Below are 27162 nucleotides of genomic sequence, written 5' to 3' on the forward strand. Positions count from 1 at the left end.
GGATGTTTAGCAAGCCATTGCACAGAGAGCAGAGTCGAAGCTCTGCCAGACTCTGCAAATGCCAACTGTCATAAAGGCAGGAAGTTACAGTTAATCACCATCACAGTGTTGTCTTATACTATCCCTATGTCTCCTTTTATGTCATTTTCTTCTTGTTTCTTTGACATAGGCTTATATATAGGCTGTTAATAAAAATGTGTGCAAGTTTAGTTCTTTTGTAGTTCAGTTCTATCTTCCTGATCTTTGATCTTATCTCTGATCTTATGGAGCTATTATAAGAGACAGATAAGAGACTGGATTCTTGAATTCATTGTGTAATGTTTAATCTGTGGAGTCTCAGTTATCCAAGAACCTTATCTCATATTCTGTTTTAATGTTCTCAGTGCTTTCTAGCAGCCAGAAGCAGGAATGAGTCATTTTAAAGTCAAGCTTTTTGCCGCCTGAAACTACTAGTTCAGACTTATTTACAAATGCTTGAGAATTGCTCACTGCCTGCTGGCTAAGCATAAAGGTCAGCCCTATCTTCAGTAACATGTTCTCCTGCTCTGCTTCCCTTTGTCTCTTCTCGTAGCTCCAAACTGGACTTTGCTGTCCAGGTAATAAATGTTGGAGTGGAGTCAAGCTATGCAGGTCCAAATAACAGTCTGTTATTTCTTCTTTAATGTCTGAGATTAAAACATGCTCTGCTAAGCTACCTGGAGTAAGTCCTAGGGACTTAAACCTTATTTTATTTGCTACACGTTAGGATGGGGTTGAATACTTTTGTAAGGAGCATCTTAATCTTGCCAGAAAGGTTATTGTTCAGTTCACAGAGCCGAGGAAAGATGAATTTATGCTGTGTTGGGTGTCTCTATGAAGCCACCTCTGTTTTCACAAGCACATAGCAGTTCTAACTCCAGCTCATGTATCTGCTAAAGAATCTGATGAACTTATAAGTGACTATTTCCAGGAGAGTGTCAGAGAGCACAACTTCAAATTCTGCTAAAACACCCAAGGATATATTTGTAGTTCACTAGTAGTACATGTTTTTATTTTATTAATCTCATTATTGAGTCTCTTGGTCTTATTTTTCCTTATTTATAGTTCCATTTGTAAATATTATATCATGTAAGATTTTTATCTCTTCAAAAAACAATAAGGGCTTATAATTAAAAGTAAAAGACCTTGCATGGTTGGTGTGGTTCAGTGGTTGAGTGTCAACCTATGAACCAGGAGGTCATGGTTTGATTCCCAGTCAGGGCACATGCCCAGGTTGTGGGCTCAATTCCCGATGGAGGGCATGCAGGAGGCAGCCGATCAATGATTCTCTCATCATAGATGTTTCTATCTCTCCCTCTTTCTTCTTCTCTGAAATAAAAAAATACATATATATTTAAAAAAAGCAAAAGACCCACTAATTACTGTCAATATCTTATAGTTATCTTTCTATAGTATTTACTCATGATATTCATTCTATTAAAAAAATGAAGCTCATTTATTTTTTAGCCCAGTACTTTCTCTTCTAATTTGTTTAACTGCTTTCATGGCTATCATCCTGGATTGTTTTAAATCTATAGTCTCTTGTTTAATGTCTCTACTTCTTTCCCCTGTTTTTCATGCTATATTACTTCTGTTTGATCCATTAGACTTTTATCTTCTCCTAGTCTAAAAATGCTTTAAAATAACTTATGTGATGGTGTGTTATTTTTTTCTCCACGTCTTTTACTATTTAGATTTCATTTTCTTTAAAAAAATATTCATTTCCCATTATTTTTAATGAGGCCTGAGGGACAAGGAAGACAAATACATTTGCTCAGTCTGTCATTTTTAAATCAGAAAATACTCATCTGCTTATAGATAATTTTATATATCATTGTAAGGCACCAAAGTGCTCACTGGTAAAATGCAGAGTATAAAAATTTTATTTCAACTAATTAGCAAAATCCATGGGAGGCAGGGATGTTGTTTTACTCACCCAAGGGGGTGGCAAAAAATGAGGCTTAACAAATGTTTTTTAAGTAAATATATCAACAATGAAATGTGATTTTTGTGTGTGTCTAAACTAAGAAAGTGATCAAGGTGTATGTTGGTTGTAGTGATTGAAGCAGTGTCACTGCAGTAGGAGTATTGTAGTATTTTCTTAGTTTGATACTTAGCTCTTGTCTAATATACAAATTTTGATCTCTTTCTCACTTAGTAATGAATAAAAAAGTTACACCAAAGTGGACTGAGAGGTAGCTTTGAAACTGTAATAGAGTTCATACTCAGCTTGACTAACAATAGCTTGAATTGAGCTTTACTACTTTAAATCTTTAAATTTCCTGTGCTCCAGTTTTCTTAGTTATAAAATTATGATCATGCGCTAACAGGCTTGTCCAAGAGGTTATGGGCATTCTGTAAATTAAAAACACCAAAGGTCTATTTGTTGAATATTGTTTCATTATCTATGTCAGAGTGTTTAAAAATTATTTTTAGTTGTATTTTTTCTTACTAATTTTTCTCAATTTTCAGACATGTATCTTTGACTCATGATTGTGCTTTATCTTTTTCATGCTGACATAATAATCATTTGTTTTGTTTTGTTTTGAAGGAAACATTTTAAACTAACATTTGGCTCATGAAATTGAAAGATTGAAAATGACAGTTAATCGTTCAGCATTTTTTTCTGGGGAAGGAATTGTTTCCTTAAAAATTTTAGCAACGTTTATTTATCTTTCAAGGAGTAACATAGGGTTATGTCTGGGAAACACTTTAAATTTGTATTCTTTAAAGAAATATTATGTTTCTTTTTGTGTCAAACCTATTTAGGAACAACAACATTAGAGAGATAAATATTAGAATGTTGAACTAATAGATAGACACATAGATCAATGGAACAGAACAGAAAACCCAGATATAGCCTTACACAAATATGCCCAAGTTACTTTTTTTATTTTTATTTTTTAAATATATTTTATTGGTATTTTACAGAGAGGAAGGGAGAAGGATAGAGAGCTAGAAACATCAATGAGAGAGAAACATCGATCAGCTGCCTCCTGCACACCTCCCACTGGGGATGTGCCCGAAACCAAGGTACATGCCCTTGACCGGAATCGAACCCAGGACCCTTCAGTCCACAGGCCGACGCTCTATCCACTGAGCCAAACCGGTTTTGGCCCAAGTTATTTTTGACAAAAGTACAAAAGCATGTCAATGGAGAAAGTATAGGTGTTTTTTTGTTGTTGTTTGTTTTTGTTTTTTCAAATAGGCAAAAAAAGAAAATGAATTCTGACTTAAAGCTCAAACCTTACTCAATATGGATTATGGAATTAAATTTCCAACACAAAACTATAAAACTTTTAGAACAAAAAATGGACGAAAATCTTTAGGGTCTAGGGCCAAAAGCACAATGTATAAAAGAAAAAAAAAATAAGTAAATGGAACCTCATAAAAAAAAACACAACAAAACAAAAACAAACAAAGAAGAAAACAACAACACCAAATGCTCTGTGAGACCCTCCCTTTAAAGAATGAAAAGATAAGCTACAAAGTGTGAGAAAATATTTGGAAATCACGTACCCGAGAAAGCACTTTTATCTGGGAAATATAAAAAAACAAAAACCCAATAATGAAAAGAAACTCAATAGTAAAATGAACAAAATACATGAACAGGTATTTCACTGAGAAGGATATTCAGATGACACATAAGCAAATGAGAAGACATTCAGCATCTTTGCCATTCAGCAAATGCAAATAAAGCCACAATGTGAAATCAGTATCACTACATACCTAACAGGATGGCTAAAATTAAAAAAGAAAGAGTGAAAATACTAACGGATGCAAAGATGAGGAGAAACTGGATCTCTCTTGCCAAAGGAAATGTAAAATGGTATAGACACTCTGGCAGTTTTCTGTAAAACGAGACATACAGCCAGGTAATGCAGTAATTGCTCTCTGGAGCATTTATCACAGAGGAAGGAAAACGTGTCACACAAAAACCTATATAGGAATATTCTTAGCATAATACCCCTAAACTGGAAACAACCCAGATGTCCTAAAACACATGAATGGTTAAAACTGTGGTGCATTCATACCATGACATATTACTTAGCAATTAAAAGAGGGAGAAAAAACTATTGATACATGCAACCATTTTCTGTATATCAAGGACATTATGCTAAATGAGAAAACCTGGTCTCAAAAGATTATATAATATATGAGTCTCCTTATATTAAATTATCAAAATAACAAAATGATAGAGATGGAGAACGGATTAATGGTTACCAGAGGTTAGGGGTTGGGGTCAGAAGGGTTGGGTGTGACTCTGAAGGGGTAGTGTGAGGGAGCCCTGTGGTGATAGAACATTTCTGTGTCTTGAATCTGGTGATGGTTACACAAAGCTACAAAAATGATGCAATTGTGTAGGAGTACATACATTCACACTCATGTTTACATATATAAACATAAGCACAGATAAGACCCATGATGAAGGAAAGGGAAGTGGATGGTAGAACAAAAGGAATATCGTTAAGACCGATTCAATGGCACACCACCTGGAAGGTGGGAAGAGCATTGAAGATAAAGATGTTGGAGAAAAGGTGAACCTCTCGTGTTTTATCTCCAAAATCTTTTGAATCTACCTAAATTGTAACTCACAGTTAAACCACAGTCTAAAGACTCGAAATGAGTATTTAAAAATTTATATAGATATACATATTTCATATACTTCAATGTTTAAAATGACATGCATTGCACTAGTCAGGTTCACATGTTATGTAAAACAGATATCTACCAGTTTTGTCACTGGTTCAGAATTGCATTCATTAAGATTTCAAGGGCAGGTGGAGGGTGAGGAATGGAATATCCAATTGCAAGGAAGAGGGTGAAACTAGGGAGCTCTCTTAGCCACACAATCACACATCCATACAGCAATAGATGAAAACAGTATTTCTTTATTCAGAAAATCTGAACTTCCTTAATGATTTTATGCAACTTTATGTAGCTGGGCTGGAAATTTTCTATTTACTGATTGATATGTCCTGGTTGAGATTATGGAAAGAAAGACTGTGTGTGGTTGCTCTGGTTTGAATGCTTGGATAAATAGGGATGCTTGCCTATCTTGTTCATGCAAATTGGCAGACCAAAGAATAATATGAACTCCCCAATTCCACTGCAAGATTAAGAGTGAATAGAGAACCTGCATGCATAGTAATGCCATGGAGAGACAGTAAGTGCTCTCACTGACATCCCTTCTCCAGTGAAGGGCATCATGGTCCAACAATTTGTTGACTATGACATCCTAAGAAGCCTTATTTGTAGGAGGACTTTGCAGCCATGTGAAGGGAAACTTCTAGGGCAGGGGTCCTCAAACTTTTTAAACAGGGGGCCAGTTCACTGTCCCTCAGACCGTTGGAGGGCTGGACTATAGTTTAAAAAAACAACTATGAACAAATTCCTATGCGCACTGCGGGCCCGGGACGAGTCGGCTGCTAAGCAGGACAGGCAGCGGCACCCAGCGGGCCGGATACATGTCCTCGGTGGGCCGCATGTGGCCCGTAGTTTGAGGACGTCTGTTCTAGGGAATAGCTTTGGGTGATTAATTCTTGCCAATAAACTGACAAGGGGTAGAGTTAAAAAAAAAAAAAAGAATCCTACATAGGCCACATGAATTTCCTGGTGGTTTAATTAAAATCTTCTCAAGTTAACTAAAATTAATAAATATTTATAAGATTTTATAATAAGCATAGGAAAAGCACAGTCAAATCTTCGAAGCATTGAATTAGAAGTTCTGCTTGTATTCAGAGGTACATTCATTAAGTGTTTTTGGATTTTGGAGAAGGGTGATGATCCCAGGCTGAACCTTTGCTTCCTTCCTGTTGTCAAACTAACAAGCAAGAGAAAGTAAATACTCCCAGATTAGCTGAACCAAAGCATCCTCCTTCTTACCGCCAGCTTGCAGGAGATGTTCAGAGACCGAATGGGAGTCCCTCATTAGCTGTGTCAGGTGGAGGGCTGCCTGCACCCTGAGCAAGTTGTGTTTTTCTTCATGTGTGCTTCTTTGAAGGACACGTGCCTGAGCATCTTTAGGTCTTCTCAAGCTATCTTTACAATCCACTGCCTCACAATCCAGATGGACACCACACAGTCTTGGAAGGAGTTGATAGAGCTAAAAGGGTTCTGGCAAATGCTTGGAAAACATCACTCTGGCTTCAGTGATCTCTTATCTCCAACTTCTTACTGAAGCCAGATCTTCTCTTCAACTCCTTCCTGGTTAAGAACTTAAATTAAGGAGAAATGTGTGTATTATTATTATTTTGAAATATACAGGCATTTTAAAAGTCCTTTCAAGGTATTCATGAATTTTAATTTTTGCTGTTTCTGTTTTCTGTGTCTGAGCTACTCCGGTCTGAGCTATCAGAACATGCAGATATCTCCGCATAGCTTACTGACACTTGAAATTTGAGATATTACACTTCCCCTCACTTTCCTCTTTTAGTTTCTAGTATAATTTGTGGTCTCTCAACTAAGATGAGTGAAATGACCTGTTTTCTGCTATTTTCTTACAAGCCTCCTCTGCACCCAGTCATTTATTAAATTGTATAGCCTCTATGTTCCTCATATTTCTAAAATGTTTGCTTTCCCCCTATTTTTAGTTAACACCTTGATATGACTCAGTCAGGCTCTAATTACCTGCATAGTGCTCATAACTTTAACCACATGTGTCCATCTTTGCTTTCTCCCTACTTGAAATCAAATAAAGTAGAGACATTTTGTAATGCTTTAGGTCAAAACATAAAATCACTGTTTTTTATTCCAACAAATATGCACCAGAGATACCTATGACTCTTATTTCATCCTATCTGCATCCATTCTCAAGTATGACTTCAGTCCTGCCCCATCTTTAACCTTCACTACCTCATACTTCTTGGCCCGTGGTGGGTGGTCAGAATGATAGGACCTGGTGGATGGATGTGTGTGTCACACATTACCTGGGTATCTAAAAAACAAACAAACAAAAAATTAAGCTAAAAATCTAGTTGTTTTTTATTTTTAATAGAATGTCTCTGCCTTAAAGGGGTTGCACTGAAACCCATATTAAAATGTAAAATTTCCGTAATAAACTACATACCCCTGCCAGATTAACTGCAATATGCCACTCTCTTCTCAAGAATGCCCAGTACTAAGAACACACAGACTCTTCTACAAGATGACTTGGATGGTCTAAGTAGACTCCAAAATCATCTTCTCAGCCATGCCGCCAACATTTCCTCACCCCTAGCTTCAACTCCAGACAAACAGACTTGGCAATTGTATTCTAGAGGTGGCCCAGTTTTCCCATCCCTGGTCCTATTGCACTTCCTCTCTGGGACACTTACTTCTGCTCACTCCCTTGCTTCTTCCACAACGACCTGAGTCTCATTGACACCCCAAGTTTTAATTCTAAATACTACTTCATTTGGGAGTTCTTTCCTCATCATTACAACCTCTCCAGTCTTTTACTCTTTCCTTTAAACCTCATAACACCTTTGGAAATGATCTTTCCTTGTTTTATGTTATGCTTCTTTTTAACAGATTATAAATTCCTTCGTCATTCACATCCCCTGTACATTTCCCAAGTTTCAGTAGTTTTCAGTAAATATTTGCTAAACTTAATCAATGCTTACGGTGCTATATTGTTGTCTCTGTGTTATTTTTTTATTTCTATTTTTCAAAGTATATTTTTATTGATTTCAGAGAGCAAGGGAGAGGGAGAGAGAGAGATTGATGAGAGATAATCATTTATCAGCTGCCTCCTGCATGACCTACACTGGGGATCAAGCCCACAACCTCCGGCATGTGCCCTGATTGGGAATCAAACCATGACCTCCTGGTTCATAGGTCAACACTCAACCACTGAGCCACTCTGGCTGGGCGACAAGTTCTTTATAATTGATTTCTAGAATTAGTGTTAGGGAACATAAGGAGTGGTTTCTTTCAGGAATGTCTTACAACTTATATTCTCTTAATAGAATATGATGGGTCTGTCTTGCTAAAGTCTAGCAGCATTGAGTTTCTTCATTAAATACATTCTTAGCTAGTTTCACATGCCTGATGTAGGCAGGAGTGTCCTTAAATATCCACTTAACTTCTGCCTAATTCTTTTTATACTTTGCTTTTTTCAATTCCTCCAGCAGAAGTTCTGCTGCTTAACTCCCCTTTGGCTATTTTGAACATGAGAACATCAGCACTTTTGAATGTGTGTTACTAAAGTCATTTAAAAGTCAAGTGAGAGATCTAATCCATTATTGATATAATGTCTGGGTTAACAGTCAGGCCTTCCTGATATAGCTGGCATATAGATTGGCGCTATAAGCCTCAAGATACTAGTCATAGACAATTAGTACACATTCTATTTTGCTGTGAAATGTCACCATTATTTTTTACCCTTGCTGTGTATCCAGATTTAAGAAAAGAGCCTGTTTTAGAAGCATAAGTAACATTTTTATAAGATAGTAGATTTTACTTTGGATTTTTCTCCTGCTGATATACTTGATTGAAACGGGCACTTCATGGATTGTGAAGATGTGTGAGAATAGCTTTGTGTCATGTTCTCTGTGTGATTGGTTTGTGTTCTCACCCCCCACAGGTACCAGGCACACACCAGTGACTAACTTAAATAAGCCTTGTGCCTTCACGTTAAGGCTCTATGGCTATGATTTGCTATCAATCTTATCTGACAGAAAAAGTAGCCCTGGAGAATACTACACTTATTTTTCTTACAAAGAGATTTTCTTGTCTATTCAGTTATATGATGACTAAACATATTATATACAGGGTGGGGCAAAAGAAGGTTTACAGTTGTTCGCATGGGAAAAATGCAATAATTAAAAAATAGTATAAGAGTAAAATCTGTGTTTCACATACTCACCACTCTAAATCTACTTTTGCCTCACCCTGTATTAATTTTCAGTGTTGGTTTTATTTCAAGAAATATTTTTAGCTAGGCAGAGCTCTTTTGAGGAGGAATATTTTATGTAATAACCCTCTTTAAGTTGTCTATATTTTAATGGTTCAAGATTCAGACATTTCCCTCCCTATGCAAGGTTGATGCAGTTGAATCGCCAGTAAAATTGGAGAGGTTTGTTTTATCCAGGTATGGAGATTTGTCCATATTTACACACCAACGTCGTGTTTCTGGGTCCTTCACAGGACAGGAGGGTTTTATTTGAGGCAACGTTAGCCAGCACCAACTATAGGCACATTCACAAAAACCAATGAGAAAATAATTGGGCTGGAATTAGTGTATACCTGAGATTTTGAGATAGATTGCTCAGTTCTCACCCACAAATTTCAGCAGCTCTTATCATGCAGCCATAGCTACTCTAGTAGGCCTGCTCTCCATACTAACCCCTCGGATCTACTCAGTAATTTTGAGTATGTGGCTGGTAGGAGGCACAGAGATACTTCATAATACATAAGTGAATTTATCACGGGAACCTGGAAGCCAAGAGTGTTAGGGATTACTTCAATACCTGTGTTCAAAACATAGCAGGAAAAGAAAAGAGGAATCACAATGTGTCCACCCCCCCCCCCCCCCCGTTAAATCAGTACATAACTGTTACTTACAAGTGATAAAATATTGGTGAAAGAGGAAATTAGATTACATTTTATAGATTTAAGAAAGCCAACTCTACTGTTACTTAGGATTTAAAAACAAAATAAAAAATGTGGAAATGATGGTCTACATTAAGATTGCGACAATGATAAGAACATCACAAAGCTCTCGTTTTCATCTGAGTAGATGATAGTCATGTGCCGTCTTGGAAGAGGAGGGGGTGACTCCTTGCCTTCCTCTGGACCTGGAGCTTGGCACACTGGGACATCCCTCAGCCACCACTGTGTTCTGAGTTCCCCAAGAAGATTCCTCCTGGTCTTCTGAATGGAAGTTGTCAATCCAAACACTACAATGCTGATGAGAGTCACAGAAGCAATGTAGACAAACCACTCTGTCTTCAAAGTGTTGGCTTCAGACTTGCTTTCCCTACTGCACATGTCCATTCACAATTTAAAGGACATGATTATGTAATACCTTAGTTTTCTAGTAATTTGCCGTGAGAAGATACAGCTCTCCAGTAAGCCCCACTAAGCTTTCTTTTTTGGACTCTATAAACAGAGTATCAGGTAACATCATTGTTCTTGGGCATCATTTCTAATTAATGTAACAAATAAAACCAGAAGCCACCCTCAGAAAAAAGCTGAAAAAGAGCAAAGTTAGCACATACCTGCAATGGGAACTGGATTTCACCAATGGAGAGTGACAGGGCAAAGAGAGATTTATTAGCAGTCACAGTGTTATGATGTTTGCCTTAGCCAATTATTAATGCATATAGAATGAGGAAACTGGCTATTTTTTAAAAATAGAAATATCAGAAATGATATGCATTTGCCTTTGGGTTAGAGTGTATTTTGTTGACCACCCTTAAGATAAATACATGTTGACACACTTGTATTCATAATAGAGAATTTAAACAATAGTTGGCATTTTGCTAAAGGTCTTAAAACAAACAGACACTGTAAAATATGCAAATGTAAGTCTAAACCAATCAATTTTCAAATTTAAAAAGTCAACCTAAAACATTATGTATATTTTAGTGCATATTTGGATTTAGCACTTTAACATTTGGGAGGGTAAAATTATTTCAAAATATATTCATATCCCCCAAATTTTAAATTTTATAAAGAATTTTACCTATGCCATATAGTAATGGGACATTAATGTATTCTATAATCACTCTTTTAAATGATCCATCATGGTTAATCCAGGCTTCTTAAACACTTACTAAAATTAAGACACTGTTTTCTGAGAAAAAAAATGATAATTTAAATTTGTAATTTAATGCATTTTGTTTCAGAAATTGCTCATCAAATAGAAAGATTTGTTATATTCATGTTTTGAAATACAATGTAATATGTCTTTGAAGGCTGATTTCTTTTCTGTAACAGGAATTGGCTGACTATTTTTAACCATATAATTAATTTTTTTCTGATGAAAAAATTTCCAAGTATTAAACAAACTGATGTAGAAAATGTTAATCATTATTATTTCCCTACATATCAGAGCAATTACTTTTTAAAAAATCTTCATTGGAGTATATGTTTTTATTGATTTTTTAGTGAGAGAGGAAGGGGGAGCGGGAGGGAAGAGAGAGAGAGAGAGAGAGAGAGAGAGAGAGAGAGAGAGAGAGAGAGAAAGAGAAGAGAAGAGAAGAGAAGAGAAGAGAAGAGAAGAGAAGAGAAGAGAAGAGAAATATTGATTGGTTGTCTTCTGTATGAGCCCTGACCAGGATGGAACCCACAACCTAGGTATGTGCCCTGACCGGGAATCAAACCTGCAACCTGATGGTGTATGGAATGATGCTTTAACTAACTGAGCCACCTGGCCAAGGCAGAGCAATTACTTTTTTGATGAAATTTTACTTCTATACAATTCTTTGCATCGAACCAAGTTTCCTTATTGTAGGCCTACCTGGACAGCATGCCATTTTAATGGGCAGTTAGAAGTTAAGAGGATGGAGGTCAAACATCTCCCTGCATTTGTACAATCCCAATTTCAATCTCCGCAGCAGGAACAAGATCCTTTGTTTTCAATCTGTTATTTGCATTTATTTACATATGGTTCATTACCAGTTATGAGACAGGGACAGAAAAGACATTCCAATTAGCTGGTGATTAAAGAGTTTTCTGGCTGTTTCCTCTCAATTTGGCAGAAGACACTAGTTATAATGTGTTGGTAAAATCTTTGTTTCCCTCATGAAAGCGATTGAATGACTGTCCTGGATCTGCCTGCCCACTGTTGATAAAACTGAATATATGGGATCACAATGATAATTTTATTCTTTTCAGTATTAGACACTGCACAGGATGTTAGTGGTAGGGAATGGAGCAGGGCGTTGGAAACAGAATAAACATGACTTCCTTAGGAATCTTAGCGTTTTAGACAATGAGTAGGAAGTGTATAAAGATACATTATAAAAGATGGATATGAGGCAGACAAATAATATTATACCATCTAGAAAGGATACCGCCAAAAGACATATTTAGAAAAACATTGTGTGGCTAGCATGCCAAAGCAGACCAATCTTAGTAAGTTTATATGTGAAGGAAACTAATATTGATGCTACTTAAGGAACTAGTGGTACCGGCTGTTAAAATAATCACCTTATAGTTTCTATACATATGCACACTTTTAGAGTAATATTATATTGTATAGCTATGAGCCATTATAGAAAACATTATCATAATTCCAGACTGTTAGATTTTCATGTCAGGTACATAAAATTTAATTGAAAAAAAGGAAGCATACTCCAAGATGCTTAGAGTAGTATTTTTTCCTCTGGCTGGTAAGATTATGAGTGAGTTTTTATAACTTACTCAATGATTTGTATAATAAGCATATTTTATATTTATACTAAAAGCATCATAAAAGAATGGTGCAATATTTTGATACTAGTATAACTTTAGGGATTGAGTTATGGAATTAAAGGTGTAATTTCTACAATTCCAAATTTATTACTACTAAAGGCCCAATGCAGGAAATTTTTGCAAGGGGCTTGGCCCTCGCAGCTGCGGCAGCTTGCCTTGGCCCTCGAAGCCCCAGCTTTGTCCGGAAGGTTGTCCAGAAAGATGTCTGGAAGGTCATTCGGCTGTCTGGTCTAATTAGCATATTACACCTTTATTATTACAGATATGCACTTTTCTGTAATGCATATAATAGTTGAATCTAGGTGCTTCCAAAGAAAAGTACAAGAAAGGGAGAAAAGAAAAACAAACACATAAAGAAGTCTAATAAATTTAAATCTGAATGGGTTAGTTATACACAATTTTTGCTGATGTCCATACTGAGGACACTTCTCCACACAATTGGTAAGTTTAGGAACTGTAGACAATCTTGTGAAATAAGACAAAAGTTGTGGGTTTACTTCACAGAGAAAAGTCGACTTTGCTCACATTTCTAACTGCAAACTGTGCCCTGATTACAGCAGAAATTATATTGATTTTTTTTTCAACATCTCAATTATCTTAACACACAATTTTATATTTCATCAAAATCAATTAAGCATTTGAATAATGTGTAAATAGCTAAGATTCTCAAAATTTCCTTCTTGAATAGCTGCACATTTGAAGCAAACATATTTCTGTTAGAAATATATGAATAATTTACTTATGTATATATGATACATATAAATATATTCCTCCACGTTATATGTTTACCTCTGTGGTCATTTCCATGTGTATAAAGTGGGTGTTGATAGTTCATATGGTAGCCTAGTACCTAGGAGGTATGTTCAATGATAGCCCCTATAGTTAGCCACTAGCAGTTCTATTAAATGTTTTTTCCACTTTTCAGATAAGGAAATTGTTATGCAGAAAAGTAGTTTACTTAAAAAGTAAATGTCAGAATCCACTCCATTCAATAAAACTCATCTAGTTTCATCATGGTACACACACACGCACACACACATTTTTGAAATGCTGTGAATGTAAAGATGAATCAGGCACAATCTGATGCACAAGATGGTTGGTTCAAGAAAAAATGAATTTACTACAGAGAGTTAGTGCTTAAAACCTTATTGTAAGAGTGGCAGAAATGAAAGTTAGGAGAGGACTCCGACTACCTCCATTCCCCTGCTTAGCACCATCTCACCTCCCTCCATCCTTTCATTTCTATTCATGTTCACGTGCTGTCTTACAGTTTGCTGGCTTTGTCCTCTCCCATATGCCTGCCATGGCCTTCCCTCCTTTTTTTTTGTATGATCTACTCTTGCTAATTTCTTAAGACCTATTCAGGCAATATCATCTCCAGGAAGCTCTTTTTGTTCTGTTCTCTACTTCTTAACCCACTGCTCTCCCATACAAACCTCCCATCCCCAGCACAGTGCCTAAGTCCATCGCTGTCATTGCCATATTACCCTGAAATCATCTCTTTATTTGTCAATCTTCACTATTAGACTTTGAGCTCCTTGGTCTGCATTTCCACCCACAGCATGCATGACCCAATAGGGCAGAAGATGAAGCACTAAACATAAATCTTACAGCTGGGATTCGGAATAGGAGGGTTATGTCAACGAGATGCATTTGAGTAAGATTTAAAGGACCAAAGGGCACCACTAGTCACTTTCCTGCTGCAAGCTCTGGAGGGGTTTGCATCAGTGTCTGAACCCCACCTTCCACTTTCTAGGTGCCACTCTGGAGGGTGAGAGGCCTCTAGAACAGCAGCAGCAATAGGGTGGCGGCTGCAGGGTCTTGACCTCTGGGTCACATGTGCAGGGTTGCGACCTCCAAACCAGGAGAGCCATTTTACTGTGGTCACATTGGCACCATGGAGAGTAGATCTGAAAATATGTAGCCACTCAGAGGTGGGGGCATACATATTGCAGGAGTTTGGATGTGAACAAAATGAGGGGATTAGACTCAGGTTTCCAGTTCCACTTGTAAGAAGCTTGGAAGCTGCCACTCTGTCCTAACAATGAGTGAAAAACTGAACAAACTGAAAAATCAACCACTCTTTCTAGATCCATAAGAGAGGTACGCAGGCAGGGCAAACCACCACCACCAAGACTGAAGAGATAAGCTAATACAGGAGGGAATCTGTGGGCGCCAGCTCTGGGGTAGGACAACCTGCACTGTAGTTGACAATGCTGGAAGGTCACTGTGAATGAGGCTGAAAGAGAAAAGCTCCAGGTGGTGCCTCGTCATTGGGGGTTGGGGGACGTTCTCTGCACCTCCAGGAGCCAACAATGTTCTGACAGTAAATACTGGAGAAAAAAAATCTTGCTGCATTTCTGTCAGGGGAAGAGTCAAAGGAAACATTTTGAAATATGCGAGAGCATTCTGTTCTCAATATTTGCCCTCAGGAGAAACTGGTTAACAGAGCCTAACCTACTGGGGTATTTTAGAGCTTTACTGATGCGGGGGTAGGGGAATACTCACTCCAGGCTACCTGCTCCACCTAAGGGGAGAGAAAAATCTGAAACAACTTGTGTGTTCCAAGTCTAGAGGCACAGGCTCACTAACAGAGTAAGACCTATCAAATCTTAAACTATCAAACGCTTTCCCTTCTTCCCACACCTTATCACCACCTTACTAAAGGCCTCTTTACAACAGTTCCTTTAGGCCCGGTACATCATGCCCAGCTAATAAGGAAAAAATTGTAAGGCATACCAAAAAACAGGCAAAATAACACAATTTGAAGAGAGCGTGAAAATGTCAGAACCAGACATGGCAGGGATGTTGGAACTATCAGGCCAGGAATTAAAAACAACCTTGATTACTATGCCAAGGGCTCTAATGGATAAAGAAGACAGCATGCAAGAACAGATGGAAAATGTAAGCAAAGATGGAAGTCCTAAAAAGAAATGCTGAGACCACAAACACTGTAACAGAAATGAGGAATGCCTTTGATGGCCGTATTAATCGACTAGATGTGGCTGAGGAAAGACTCTCTAAGCTTGAGCATAGATCAATGGAAATCCCCCACACTGAAAAGCAAAGATAATAAAAGATGAGAAAGCAAAATAAAACAAAAAAAACTCAGAAGAAAGTAACCAAGGACTGTGGGACAACTATCATATCTAATAAAGAGGGAATATGCTAATTGACTCTCATGCCATCACAAAGATAGCTGAGCCCACAGCCAATAAGGAGGGAATATGCTAATTGACTGCCCCACCCTCAAATATGGTGGCGCCCACAGCCAATAAGGAGGGAATATGCTAATTGACTGCTCCGCCCTCAAATATGATGGCACCCACAGCCAATAAGGAGGGAATATGCTAATTGAGTGCCATGCCCTCAAAGATGGCGGCGCCCACAGCCACAAGACGGTGGCGCCCAGTCCCCTTAGCCCTGCCGGGACAGCAGGTGAGGAGTCCCCCAGTCCCCTCAGCCTCCCAGCTGCCCAGAGCCAGCTTGAGGCGCAGGCAAGCCTTGGATGGCGGCTGCCTAGCTGCCCAGGGCTGCCCGAGGCTCAGGTAACCAGGGCCTGCTGAGGCTTGCGCTGCCGGCAGTGGCAGCAGCAGAGGTGTGATGTGGCATTGCCTTCCCGTGATTGCTGGGTCGCCTCCCGCCCCTGAGGGCTCCTGGACTGTGAGAGGGGGCAGGCCGGGCTGAGGGATTCCCCTGCCAGTGTATGAATTTTCATGCACCGGGCCTCTAGTAAAAGGTATAATATACGTATGTGGTAATACCACAGGAGAAGAGAGAGAGAGAGAAAGGAAATGAGAGGTATCACAGTGAGGGGAAGGAAATAAGGATTATGTCCTTGTTTTGGCCTCTGATGCCTGAGAGGTGGCATTAAGTCAGAATTTTAACCAAGATGTACTTGCTTTCAAATCAGTGTTTTTCCTTTTCTTTCACCCTCTCTCAAATATGATCTGATCATGTTGTTCTGTATCTAAAGATGTATTCAGGAAACCCCATGACATGTTGCGTGAGTTATGTGTATATGTGTGCATATTCATTTTTTTTCAGGATAGAAGAAAAATGACCTGGACATGATTCTCAAAGTTTAAAAGCCACTGAGCTAAGACTTTTGGCTTAATAACTTGATAGCTGGTGTTCATTCAGTTCTGCTTTAGAGATCAAATGTCCATTCAGGAGTATGTTTTAAAAACATACTGCTTTAGGGATTGCAGTGGGGTGGACATTCCGAAGGGAATCTGCAGGGCAGCATTTCTGGTAATGGCAGAAATTTGGAAAATAATTTTCTTTTCATGGAGAGAAGAAAATAAGGGAATTGTGTTGTATCATATACTGGTATACTATACAACAGTGACAGTGAAATCTAGCTATGCACAACATGTATAACCATCAATACAATGAAACTCAAAACCAATGGGATATGACAACGGAAGAATACATCCACTCTGATGACAATTTTCTGAAGTTTAAGTACTTAGTATGTTTTAGGAGTACATATATATATGTAGAAAAAATATTAAAATACATAAAATATAGAATAAATATAATATTTATTTTTTATAATATTTATAAAATATAAGCCAGGGAAATTCTTATATTTGAAATATAATGTGAAATTTAAAAATGTGGGGGAGGGTGAAAGAATATGAACACAGTGAACTTCAAGGTTACCAATGATTTGCTGAGTAGAGGGCACATGGGTGTTTATCTTGGCATTATTTTTATTTTACATTAAACATTAGTTATCTTCTTTTCATATACAAAAATGTCATAAGTTTGAAACATACTTGTCTGCATTCTACCTGATTCATTTCCATTATAATAACCTCTTGATGAATGAAACTACTTATTTATGAAAGAAGTAATGACATTGACATAAAAGGAATCACATTTTACCTTTAGCTATTCTAATTTTATTGTTTGAAGTAATGTGGGTTTTTTATAGTGTGTTATTCTCAGAGACAGTAATTAGTTTGCAAAAATGCTCATGGGCTCTGAAAATCAGTATACAAAACACTAATTAATTACTAATGCTCAGAAGTGTCCCCCCAAACAAAATATATTAATGGGATTATATTATGCATGTTTTTTAATACTTTGAATCTTGTTCAAGGAGCATTTAAATTTAAAAAATACATATACAATTGTTTCAGTTTCTTTACTTTTGTTTCTGTTAATGCTCTAAGTAGAATCCAGAAGAATGCCAATTATGATGATGTCACTCGAGGGTAGTGGTATAGTCACATTTGTAGTGGAATAGTTTTTCTTAAAGTAGACATCAATAGTCAATTCAGTGTGGCATTCTGAACTAGTAGCAGGAATCAGTTCTGTTTATGTGGAATCCATAGCACTGTCAAATGTTGCAATTAATTCACATCCCTTCCTGTTGTGGAATGGCTTTGGGACGAACCTCTGTACATCACTTCAGGTGCAAACCTTTCACAGGCGAGTTCTTGCCAAAGCAGAGGCTGGCCTTATGAGAACCCCATTTCTACCTGTGGGGTGAGCTCAGAGGGTTTTGACTTTTATTTAACCTGGCAGAATCCATCTCCAAGTTCCTTACACTACAATTCTAGGTTTTTATTTTGCTTAAGTGCATTTCCTTTTGTTAATGGTTGAAATAAGGAAAGGAGAATGTTTATTATAAAGTTGATAAGAGAAAGAGAATAAAATGAATTTGATATCTGACAGTGTTCACATTATAGATGACTACAGTTAAATTTAATAGAACATTTTAATTTAAATACACTTTAATATAAAAATTTAATTAAAACACTTATCTGTCATAGGTTCATTATTTGACAAATTTCTAATATCTTTTATTTATGTTTCTTGACCTATAATGGCTGTTGGCAGTTTGCAGGCTTAATATAGGACAGTCTTAAACATGCTGAAGTTCTTATATCTATTCTTGCAAAGGATTTTCTTTATTACAAATTGTTTCTGTTTTTGTATGAAAGTTAGTGTTTAATGCGATAAATATCTTCCCTTCTTCTCCTAACTACAGATAATCTCATTTAAGTGTGTGGAGTAAAAAATTGTTTATCATATGATCTTCCCTAAACCTTCGCCATATATTAAGCATGTTGGATTTCTTTCCCTCATGTTCCTCTAGGACAGTTTCCCAGCCCGATTCGGAGGAATTCATTTTGTCAACCAGCCGTGGTATATCCATGCCCTGTATACTGTAATCCGGCCTTTCCTAAAGGAGAAGACGCGGAAAAGGGTATTTGTTCCTGTCTTCATATCATCTCACCTCCTCCATTCAGTGAATTATGTTGCACACTGTGTGCATAATATTAGCATTGTAAATGTGCTTGTACATTGCATATTACTTCAACATACAAGACATTTTATAATTCTTAAAGATATGTGTTTAATTCTGAACAGTTTATCTATGAGAGAAATATTTAAAACCAGCTCTCTTATTTTTCCACAAATTTGGAGAACATTTTAGCACATTCAATATATATTAATGCCTCAGTTTAAAAGTAAAGAAAAAAAAGCCTTGTTACTATATAGTTATTGGTATACTTAATATCAAGTAGGCCTAGACAAAAGCTATAATTTTAGAAATTGATAAGTGGAGTTAGTTATTTCACAATATACGTGTATTTTATTGCATATAGTGAATTTTGTGGTAGTTAATATGATTTTGCAGTAATTGTCATGATCAATCACACACTTCAGAAAGAATGCTAATTTGTAGAAATATTAATATCCCTTTAAATTACAAGTTACTTGAGTTCTTAGATTTGGTTTCATCTAACAATGAGGATATTGAATGTACATACAACAAAATGCTTTTTCTGAGAATGAGATAATTTATAGAAAGCATTTAGCACAGTGCATGGCACATGGTAAATGCTGAACACATTTTTTTATCCTATATAATAAAAGGCTAATATGCAAATTGTCCCCTTGGCCAGGAGTTCGACTGGGAGTTCAACCAGGGGATGGGGCCGGCCAACTGCCCACAGCCCTGCCCCCAATCGGCTCCCCCCCACCGCCGTGTACAAATTCATGCACCAGGCCTCTAGTCTTCTATATATATAAAAGCCCAGAGACCGAACAGCGGAACGACCAGAATGACCAGTCGATCAGTTGCTATGATGCACACTGACCATCAGGGGGCAGGCACTCAATGCAGGAGCTGCCCCCTGGTGGTCAGTGTGCTCCCACAGTGGAGGTGCCGCTCGACTGACCGGGATGAGCAGCGCTCCCACAGTGGGGCCAATCCCTGCAGGCCACGCCCCCCACTGGTGCACAAATCCGTGTACTGGGCCTCTAATTAATTAATAATATTGACTTAAAAAATGCATTTTAATGGACATTATTTTATTTTATCCTCCAAACATCTCTGAAAGCAAGCTTAGTAAGCATTATGTCCTATTTCAGAGCAGAGGAAAGTAAGTCTTAGGATGGATAAGTAACTAGCTTAGTCATTTATACAGCTGCGAAGTGGTACAGCAATATTTGAATCAGAATAGCTCCATAGTTAGAGCTATTTTTACCATTGTGCTATGACCAACTTTCAAATGATTAGTTCCATAATAAAATATAGCTCTAAATCCACATGGAAGATAATTTTCCATGTTCCTCGGTGAACGAAAAGGCACTTCAGTGACTTCAGTGTCGTAAGAGTGGGAATGTGAAAAAATTGTTAAATGTATGTTTGTATTAAACATTAGTGATAGAGTATTTTCTGTCTATGAATTTGTTGAAAATATCCCAGTAGTTTAGGAGGGAGAACTCAGTAAACAATTATAATGGATATTGGGAATTGTTTCTATCACCGAGTCTCAAATTAATTTACATTATAGAATTTAGAAAAATGGATTGATGGGTCTCACAAATAACACTTGCAAATGTTGTTTTATGAAAGGATGGTCAGGTGATCCAAAACACCTGCTGGAGCTTTCAGTACAAGTTATACTAGTGAAGGCTTTTGTAGCAGTCACTCTGCCACAGGTTGTTCTAAATTCCTTACATATGTTAACTCATTTAATCCTAAAAGCAAGGCTTATTGTTTTCTCCTTTTATAGAGAAAAAACTAGGCTAGATAGTTAAGCAATTTGCTCTAAATCTCTGCTAGGATGTAGTAGAGTTGAATATGTGGGTTTGCCCAGAATGCTGTGCCAGGTAGAGGAAATAGCAAATACAAAGGTCCTTAGGTAGAAATACTCCTGGTGTATATAACAAACAGCTGGGAGGCCAGGAGGGCTGGAGCACAATGAACTATTTTGGGAGGAAAGGGAAACGGAGGACTGGGTAGGAAGGATTATGGTGTGCTGGGTCATATCGGGCCTTGGACACCATTACAAGGATCAAACTTTCAGTCAGAGTGAAGTGAGAAGGATTTGGAAGACTTTGAGTATAGGGGTGATTGTTCTGATGTGATTTTAACATGACTGTGTTCTGTTGAAAAGGACTGAAGAGGATCATGTCTAGAAAACCAAGAACGCTTCAGGTTTTGAGGTTATTAAATTGAATCTGACAATTCCAACAATGTCTGTACAGATGCATTTCTAGCATTACTCCACATGGAAGTGAAACATCTGAACTTTAGCATTTTAATTAAAACTGTATTGGGATTTTTCATATGAGAAAGTAATTATAGGTTAAAGCACCTTTAATTTGTATTTATTTAATTAATGTACAATGCAAAATGATTATAATTCCTTGCCAGTGCTCTAAGTAATTCAACATCACGATATTACTTAAACACCATATACTTCAGATGCCCCCCACCAGTGCACAAACACCTGGTTCTTCATTTTCTTAAATTAAATTAAATGACTTTGAGTCTCCAACATACTCTATTGATGGGAAGGAATAACCACCCACCTTAGGTGTTATAGAGGGTCCCTTCTCAAACTCTCAGCAATACCAGGAATGTTTCATACAGAACCAAACTTCTTAGCTATCATGACAACTTCGGACAGCTTCATTGTTTGAGCCAGTATTAGTTTCTTGAATGAAGGCCTCCTTCTGCTCTCCAGATGTCCCGGAAAAAAAGAGCATCTTTGCTGGAGCTGGCCACCAATGGCTAGGCTTCAACCCACTACCCGAGTGCACTCTTCAGCTAGTCCATGGCTGTGGTCTTGCCCCTCCCCAAGAGCTGACAGGAGACAGGTTTCACTTCTCGTTCTGACAAATATATGGTGGACTCACTCTTCTCTTCCTTGTTAAATTTCAAAAGTATTCTACCCCCCTCCTTTCCACTTTAGTCACGTAGCACATTTTCTTTAATGCCACAGGTTAAGAAAAGAAAAGTTGGAGGTTTGGATTTAATATATGGACTTTCAGTGTGTGGACAATACTTAAAGCCATGAGAGTGAATAAAATCACCAAGGAGTGAGTATAGTTAGAGAAGAGAATAAATTCAAGAACTGAACCCCGGAGCTCTCTGGCATTAAGATGTTGGGGGTAATTGAGGAAGAATCAGCAAAAGAGACTGAAATAAACATCGATCGATGTAGGAGAAAATCAAAAGATCTTGAATACAAATGTTTTCATAAGGAGCGTCATCTACTATATCCAGTGCTGAGAGTTCAAGGAAAATAAGGACTGAGAATTGGACAATGAATTTAACAGTGAGAAGAATCTTGACAAGAGCAACTTACTGTGTTGGAAGGCAAAATCTGTTTTCACTGGATTTAGGAAAAATGAGAATATTTGAACAATAAACATAGACAATTTTTTATGAGTTTTGTAATAAACGGAAGGAGAGAAATATGATAATAACTGGAGGCTGAAGGAGGTCCAAGAGAGGTTTATGTATAGGGGAATAGAAGAGTAGAGTTGGCATGTTTGTTCTCTGATGGGAAAGAGCCAGCAGAGCGAGGAAATTTGATGATGTGAGCGAGACAGAGAGAATTGCTTAGGAAGTATAACTGAGTAGAAGAGAAAGGATGAATTCTAGTACACAGGTGGAGAAGCTGGCCTTTGTAAAGTTTATCCTTCATTGTACTAGGAACAACGGCAAAGCATATGGACACAGATGCTGGTGGGTGGGTATCATCTGGTTGCCCTATTTTTTCAGTGAAAGAGGAAACAAGGCCAAAGCTGAAAGTGATGTTGAGAGAGGAGGTAACAGAGTGTTAGTGTAAAGAGAGGAGGTAGTGTGCTGGATTACATTTATTTCCCCAAGGGTTCCTTACCATACATCTTGCGTGACTTGAAGGAGAAGGTTTCTTACATGAAGTAATGCATCTGATAAACTAAAGGTTATATACCTAATACAATAAGGGCTTCAGATGCTAGAGCTTAACTTTCCAAGGAAAAGTTCCTTTAATTTCCTATGAGAAGAACCTAGCAGTGTGTGTGTGTGTGTGTGTGTGTGTGTGTGTTTGTGTGTGTGTGTATGTTTCCTGGGCTGTTGTGCTCTGCAAATAGGAGTGGGAAAGTATAAAGTTTGGAATTAATTTGATATACTCTGGGACAGATGACATCTTCCCTCTGTAGGTCCCGCATCACATATTCCAGGCCGCTGTTTTTTCTGCCTGTTCTGGCCAATGACTTGCTCTCATCTGCTTTCACTATTGAAATCACTTGTTGATTGGTGACACCCATCCTTTTACTTTAGTGGATGTCATAGACTAGTCTTCCTTTGTTTTCCTATATATTAACTTCGGTAGATTCTAAAAGTATGAAAAACAAAGACAAGTGTGTTAGCCTGTTCATCATGAACCTGAAGTATGAAATCATTTCTGTCATTTATAAATTATACTTCTTAAATAAATATTGTATAACTTTATATGAGATGACAAACAATGCTTTATCTGAGAAGACTGATTTGCAGTTTTGAGATTGAAATGAAAGAAAAGAGGTAGCAATTTATGGGGAAACAGATCTTGAGTCTGTAGCTTGAATAGTTTTTCAGTTTAACAAAAAAAGCTCTATGTAGACAGTATTATCCATAATTAATATATGCATACACCTTTACATTTTGAATCCATTACTTCATTTTCTATTTGAACAGTAAACATGGAAATCTTGAGTAGAGAAGATGGTGAAAACACTATAGAACATAAATCCTTTGGGACATGAACCTTCACTTAACCTTTCATTATGACGATGCTAATCTATTTTTATTTACATCACATACTTTGCATTACAATGTGGTAATTTAGTAGTTACAGTATTCGCATTTTACGGATGATAAAGAGAAGGCCATACCAGTGACAGCTTTGGGGCTCAATAACTTCGATGGGCTTTGTGGTTGATGACTCCCTTATGGGAAGAATCTGTTTTAATAGCATTCATTATGCACATCATCAGCTTTGCACAACTAACATCAGAATGATGTACAGATCAACATGCACATTAGATTCTTCTAATGAACCTGGCTATGAAGCAGAAAACCAAATTCTGGTTCCAGCTCTTTAACCCAATAACTAGCAGACCTTAAAGTCCCCTAACCTCAGAATTTTTATATGAAATACTAGGATGACAGTACCAGCCTGCCTGTTTCACAGAGTGGATAAGGGGCTTAAATATTTTAATGGACATAGACATTGCTTCTGCTTTTGCTATTGTTACCCCCTTCCCACAGCATTTGGATAATATTGGTTCTCCTCTGTATGTTTTCCCCCACCTCTCTTCTTGTATTTGTAGATATTTTTGCATGGTAACAACCTAAATAGTCTACACCAACTAATTCATCCTGAGATCCTGCCCTCTGAGTTTGGAGGAATGCTGCCCCCTTATGACATGGGAACCTGGGCAAGAACACTGCTCGACCACGAGTATGATGATGACAGCGAATACAATGTGGACTCCTACAGCATGCCTGTGAAAGAAGTAGAAAAGGAGCTCTCCCCCAAGTCCATGAAGAGGTATGCGGGAGGTACCTGGGAAGTGGGCTAGGGTCAGGGCAGAGGCAGCCCAGGTCAAACTTCAGGTTTTATATTTTTGAAGGCGATTATTTGGTGAGATTTTAAAGCATTTTATGCCCCCATGATTGGATGTCTAGGAATTTTGAGTCAAAGATAGTCATTTGAGCTAACCTGAACTCAGTGTTGTTGAAGATTCACAGATACTCTAGCAGGGCCCTTAGAAGTCACTAAATCCAGTGATTTTTCAAACTGCACTTCAGGGTTCTGGTTGGGTTTCTCAGGCCAGGCAGGTGGGATGGGGGTGGTGCCCATCTCCACTGCAGTGGAAATGACTTCTTCTTTCTAAGCAGTTTATTAGACTTCTGTGTAAGATTTCATTGGAAGAAAGGGATCCATAGAAAACACTCACTCACACACACACACCCTTCAAACACTAATAGTCAAAGTTTATGTTCTCTTTACAATATTTCTGCCAAGTTTCTGTTTAAAGGTCTAGCCATTCCTGGGGAAAAACATTCTACTTCCTTACAGCTTTAATCTTTATAAAATTCACAGTTGAGTCAAACTCCCTGCTTTGACTCTCACAGTATTCTTATGACTGTTTTTCTTTCAATCAGTGCATATTTATTGAAGACATGATCTGTAATAGGCATGTTCCTAGGTGTTTTGGATCCCATGTGGATAAAATGTACATCCAGCCATCATCCAGTGATGGAGGGTGGGGGAGTTGCCAGACATGCACAGATGTATAACTGAGTTTGCATTCTGTAGCACATAAAAGATATCTAATTCTCAGGTTTCTCCAGGCCACACCAGCCCAGTGTTCATGTGAAAAATGTAACAAGTATTATTTATTATTGGTTCATTTCCCATCACAGAAAAAAAGGAACCATGGCTCTTGCAAGTCTCTCCTCACCTAGCTCAGGCAGGACCCAAGAGCATCTTACATGTCATCCCAAACACTATCTTGCATCCTTCCCTGATGAAAGCTTATGGCCCTTCTGTCATTGTTCTGACTCATGCAGTGACATTCCAGTTCTCTGAGCTGGCCTCATTTTCTGCTGTTACTATTGTAGGTGTGTGATGTCTTCCTCTCTCTAGGCTGTTCTACCCCTCCTTGGAGAGAATGAAAAGGCCAATGACATCTCCTGCTTTAATTTCTCCACTAAGCATAAAGCTTATGTTTAAACCAAGTTTAGGCTTCTCAACTCCCTTCTCTCAAAACAGGACTTCTTAATTTGAGTTCTATGTGCTGCTAACCAATGGGGTCCATGGATTGGCTCTTGAGGGGGTCTATTAAGTACCAAAAGCTGTCTTCAAAGCTGTGTATGGAAAGGTGTGAATATATATAGTACATTTTAAGGTATATATTTCATCAAATTCTCCAAAAAGTTCTCTAAAATAAAAATATTTAAAAGCCATTGCCTCAAAATGTCTGGTTTCTTCTTATAACAAACTTCCTTAAATATACATTTTTATTGATTTCAGAGAGAAAGGGAGAGAGAGAAACATCAATGATGATAGAGAATCATTGATTGGCTACCTCCTGCACCTCCCCTCCTGGGGATTGAGCCCACAACCTGGACATGTGCCCTGGCTGGGAATCGAATAATGACCTCCTGGCTCATAGGTCGACACTCAACCACTGAACCACACTGGCCGGGCTAAAATAATAATCTTTTTTTGTCTAAAGTTTTACATATGTCTCCTTTTCCCTGATTGACTCCCCCCCGCCCCACCTGCCCAACCATTCCCACCCCAGGCAAGCCCCCACTGCCCCAGTGTCTGTGTCCTTTGGTTATGCTAATATGCATGCATACAAGTCCTTTGGTTGCTCTAACCGCCCCCCACCCCCGCCATTTGTCTCTAGATCTATTCTTGTTCATCAAATTATGTTGATCATTATATCCCACATATGAGTGAGATCATGTGATATTTATCTTTCTCCGACTGGCTTATTTTGCTTAGCATAATGCTCTCCAGTCCCATCCATGCTGTTGAAAATGGTAAAAGTTCCTTCTTTTTTATAGCGGCGTAGTATTCCATTGTGTAGGTGTACCACAGTTTTTTAATCCACTCATCTGCTGAGGGGCACTTAGGCTGTTTCCAAATCTTGGCTATTGTAAATTGTGCTGCTATGAACATAGGGGTGCATATATCCTTTCTGACTGGTGTTTCTGATTTCTTGGGATATAGTCCTAGAAGTGGGATTACTGGGTCAAATGGGAGTTCCATTTTCAGTTTTTTGAGGAAACTCCATACTGTTCTCCACAGTGGCTGCACCAGTCTGCATTCCCACCAGCAGTGCACGAGGGTTCCTTTTTCTCCACATCCTTGCCAACACTTGTCATTTGTTGATTTGTTGATGATAGTCATTCTGACAGGTGGGCTAAAATAATAATATTAGTTGTTGCAATCTACTGTTTACTATATACTTCTTATGAATTAGGCCCTTACTAGGTACTTTTTTTTTTGTAACATTACTTTGATCCTCACAGCAATCCTGTCAAATACATATTGTAATTGTATCTCCAAAGTTATAGTCTATATGCAGTGAAACAGCAGTTCCAATCCATGAGGTGTAAAGTCTTCCATGTTGTTGACATGAATTTTGTCTTCCCTTCAATGACAGCATGACGCAGAGAACCCTCACTCTAGGACTGAGCTATATAAAGATTCAAAGACAACTGACATAGGTCGTTTCTTTGGCCAACTAGCAATGCTCATTTCTTCAAGCTTTTCCTTCCACGACTAAAGAAATATTAACTAACGTAATCCTCTCCTCTGAGCCCATTTCTCTCCATAACCTCCAAGACCTTAGCTGTACTCTGCTCAAAATCACAGTATTTCACTTCTCTGCTTTAACTTTTTAATGCCTGCTGATTATACAATGTAAAATCAACTC

General features: G+C 38.0%; 1 protein-coding gene across 6 annotated transcripts in view; it reads left to right on the forward strand.

Moving 5' to 3' along the window:
* Positions 1-27162, forward strand: part of CLVS2 (clavesin 2) — a 99407-nt gene that overhangs the window by 32062 nt on the left and 40183 nt on the right. For all 6 annotated transcript variants that reach the window (XR_013960473.1, XM_080666022.1, XM_080666025.1 and 3 more), the window contains exons 4-5: positions 18533-18643; positions 24037-24257. Coding sequence is in view for 5 of the 6 variants with exons in the window: in XM_080666022.1 (XP_080522148.1) it covers positions 18533-18643; positions 24037-24257 (332 nt within the window). In the remaining variant the exon portion in view is untranslated. The remainder of the gene's footprint in view (positions 1-18532; positions 18644-24036; positions 24258-27162) is intronic.

Source organism: Plecotus auritus (genome assembly GCF_963455305.1).
Source record: "Plecotus auritus genome assembly, chromosome: 4".
In the NCBI taxonomy this organism is placed as follows: Eukaryota; Metazoa; Chordata; class Mammalia; order Chiroptera; family Vespertilionidae; genus Plecotus; species Plecotus auritus.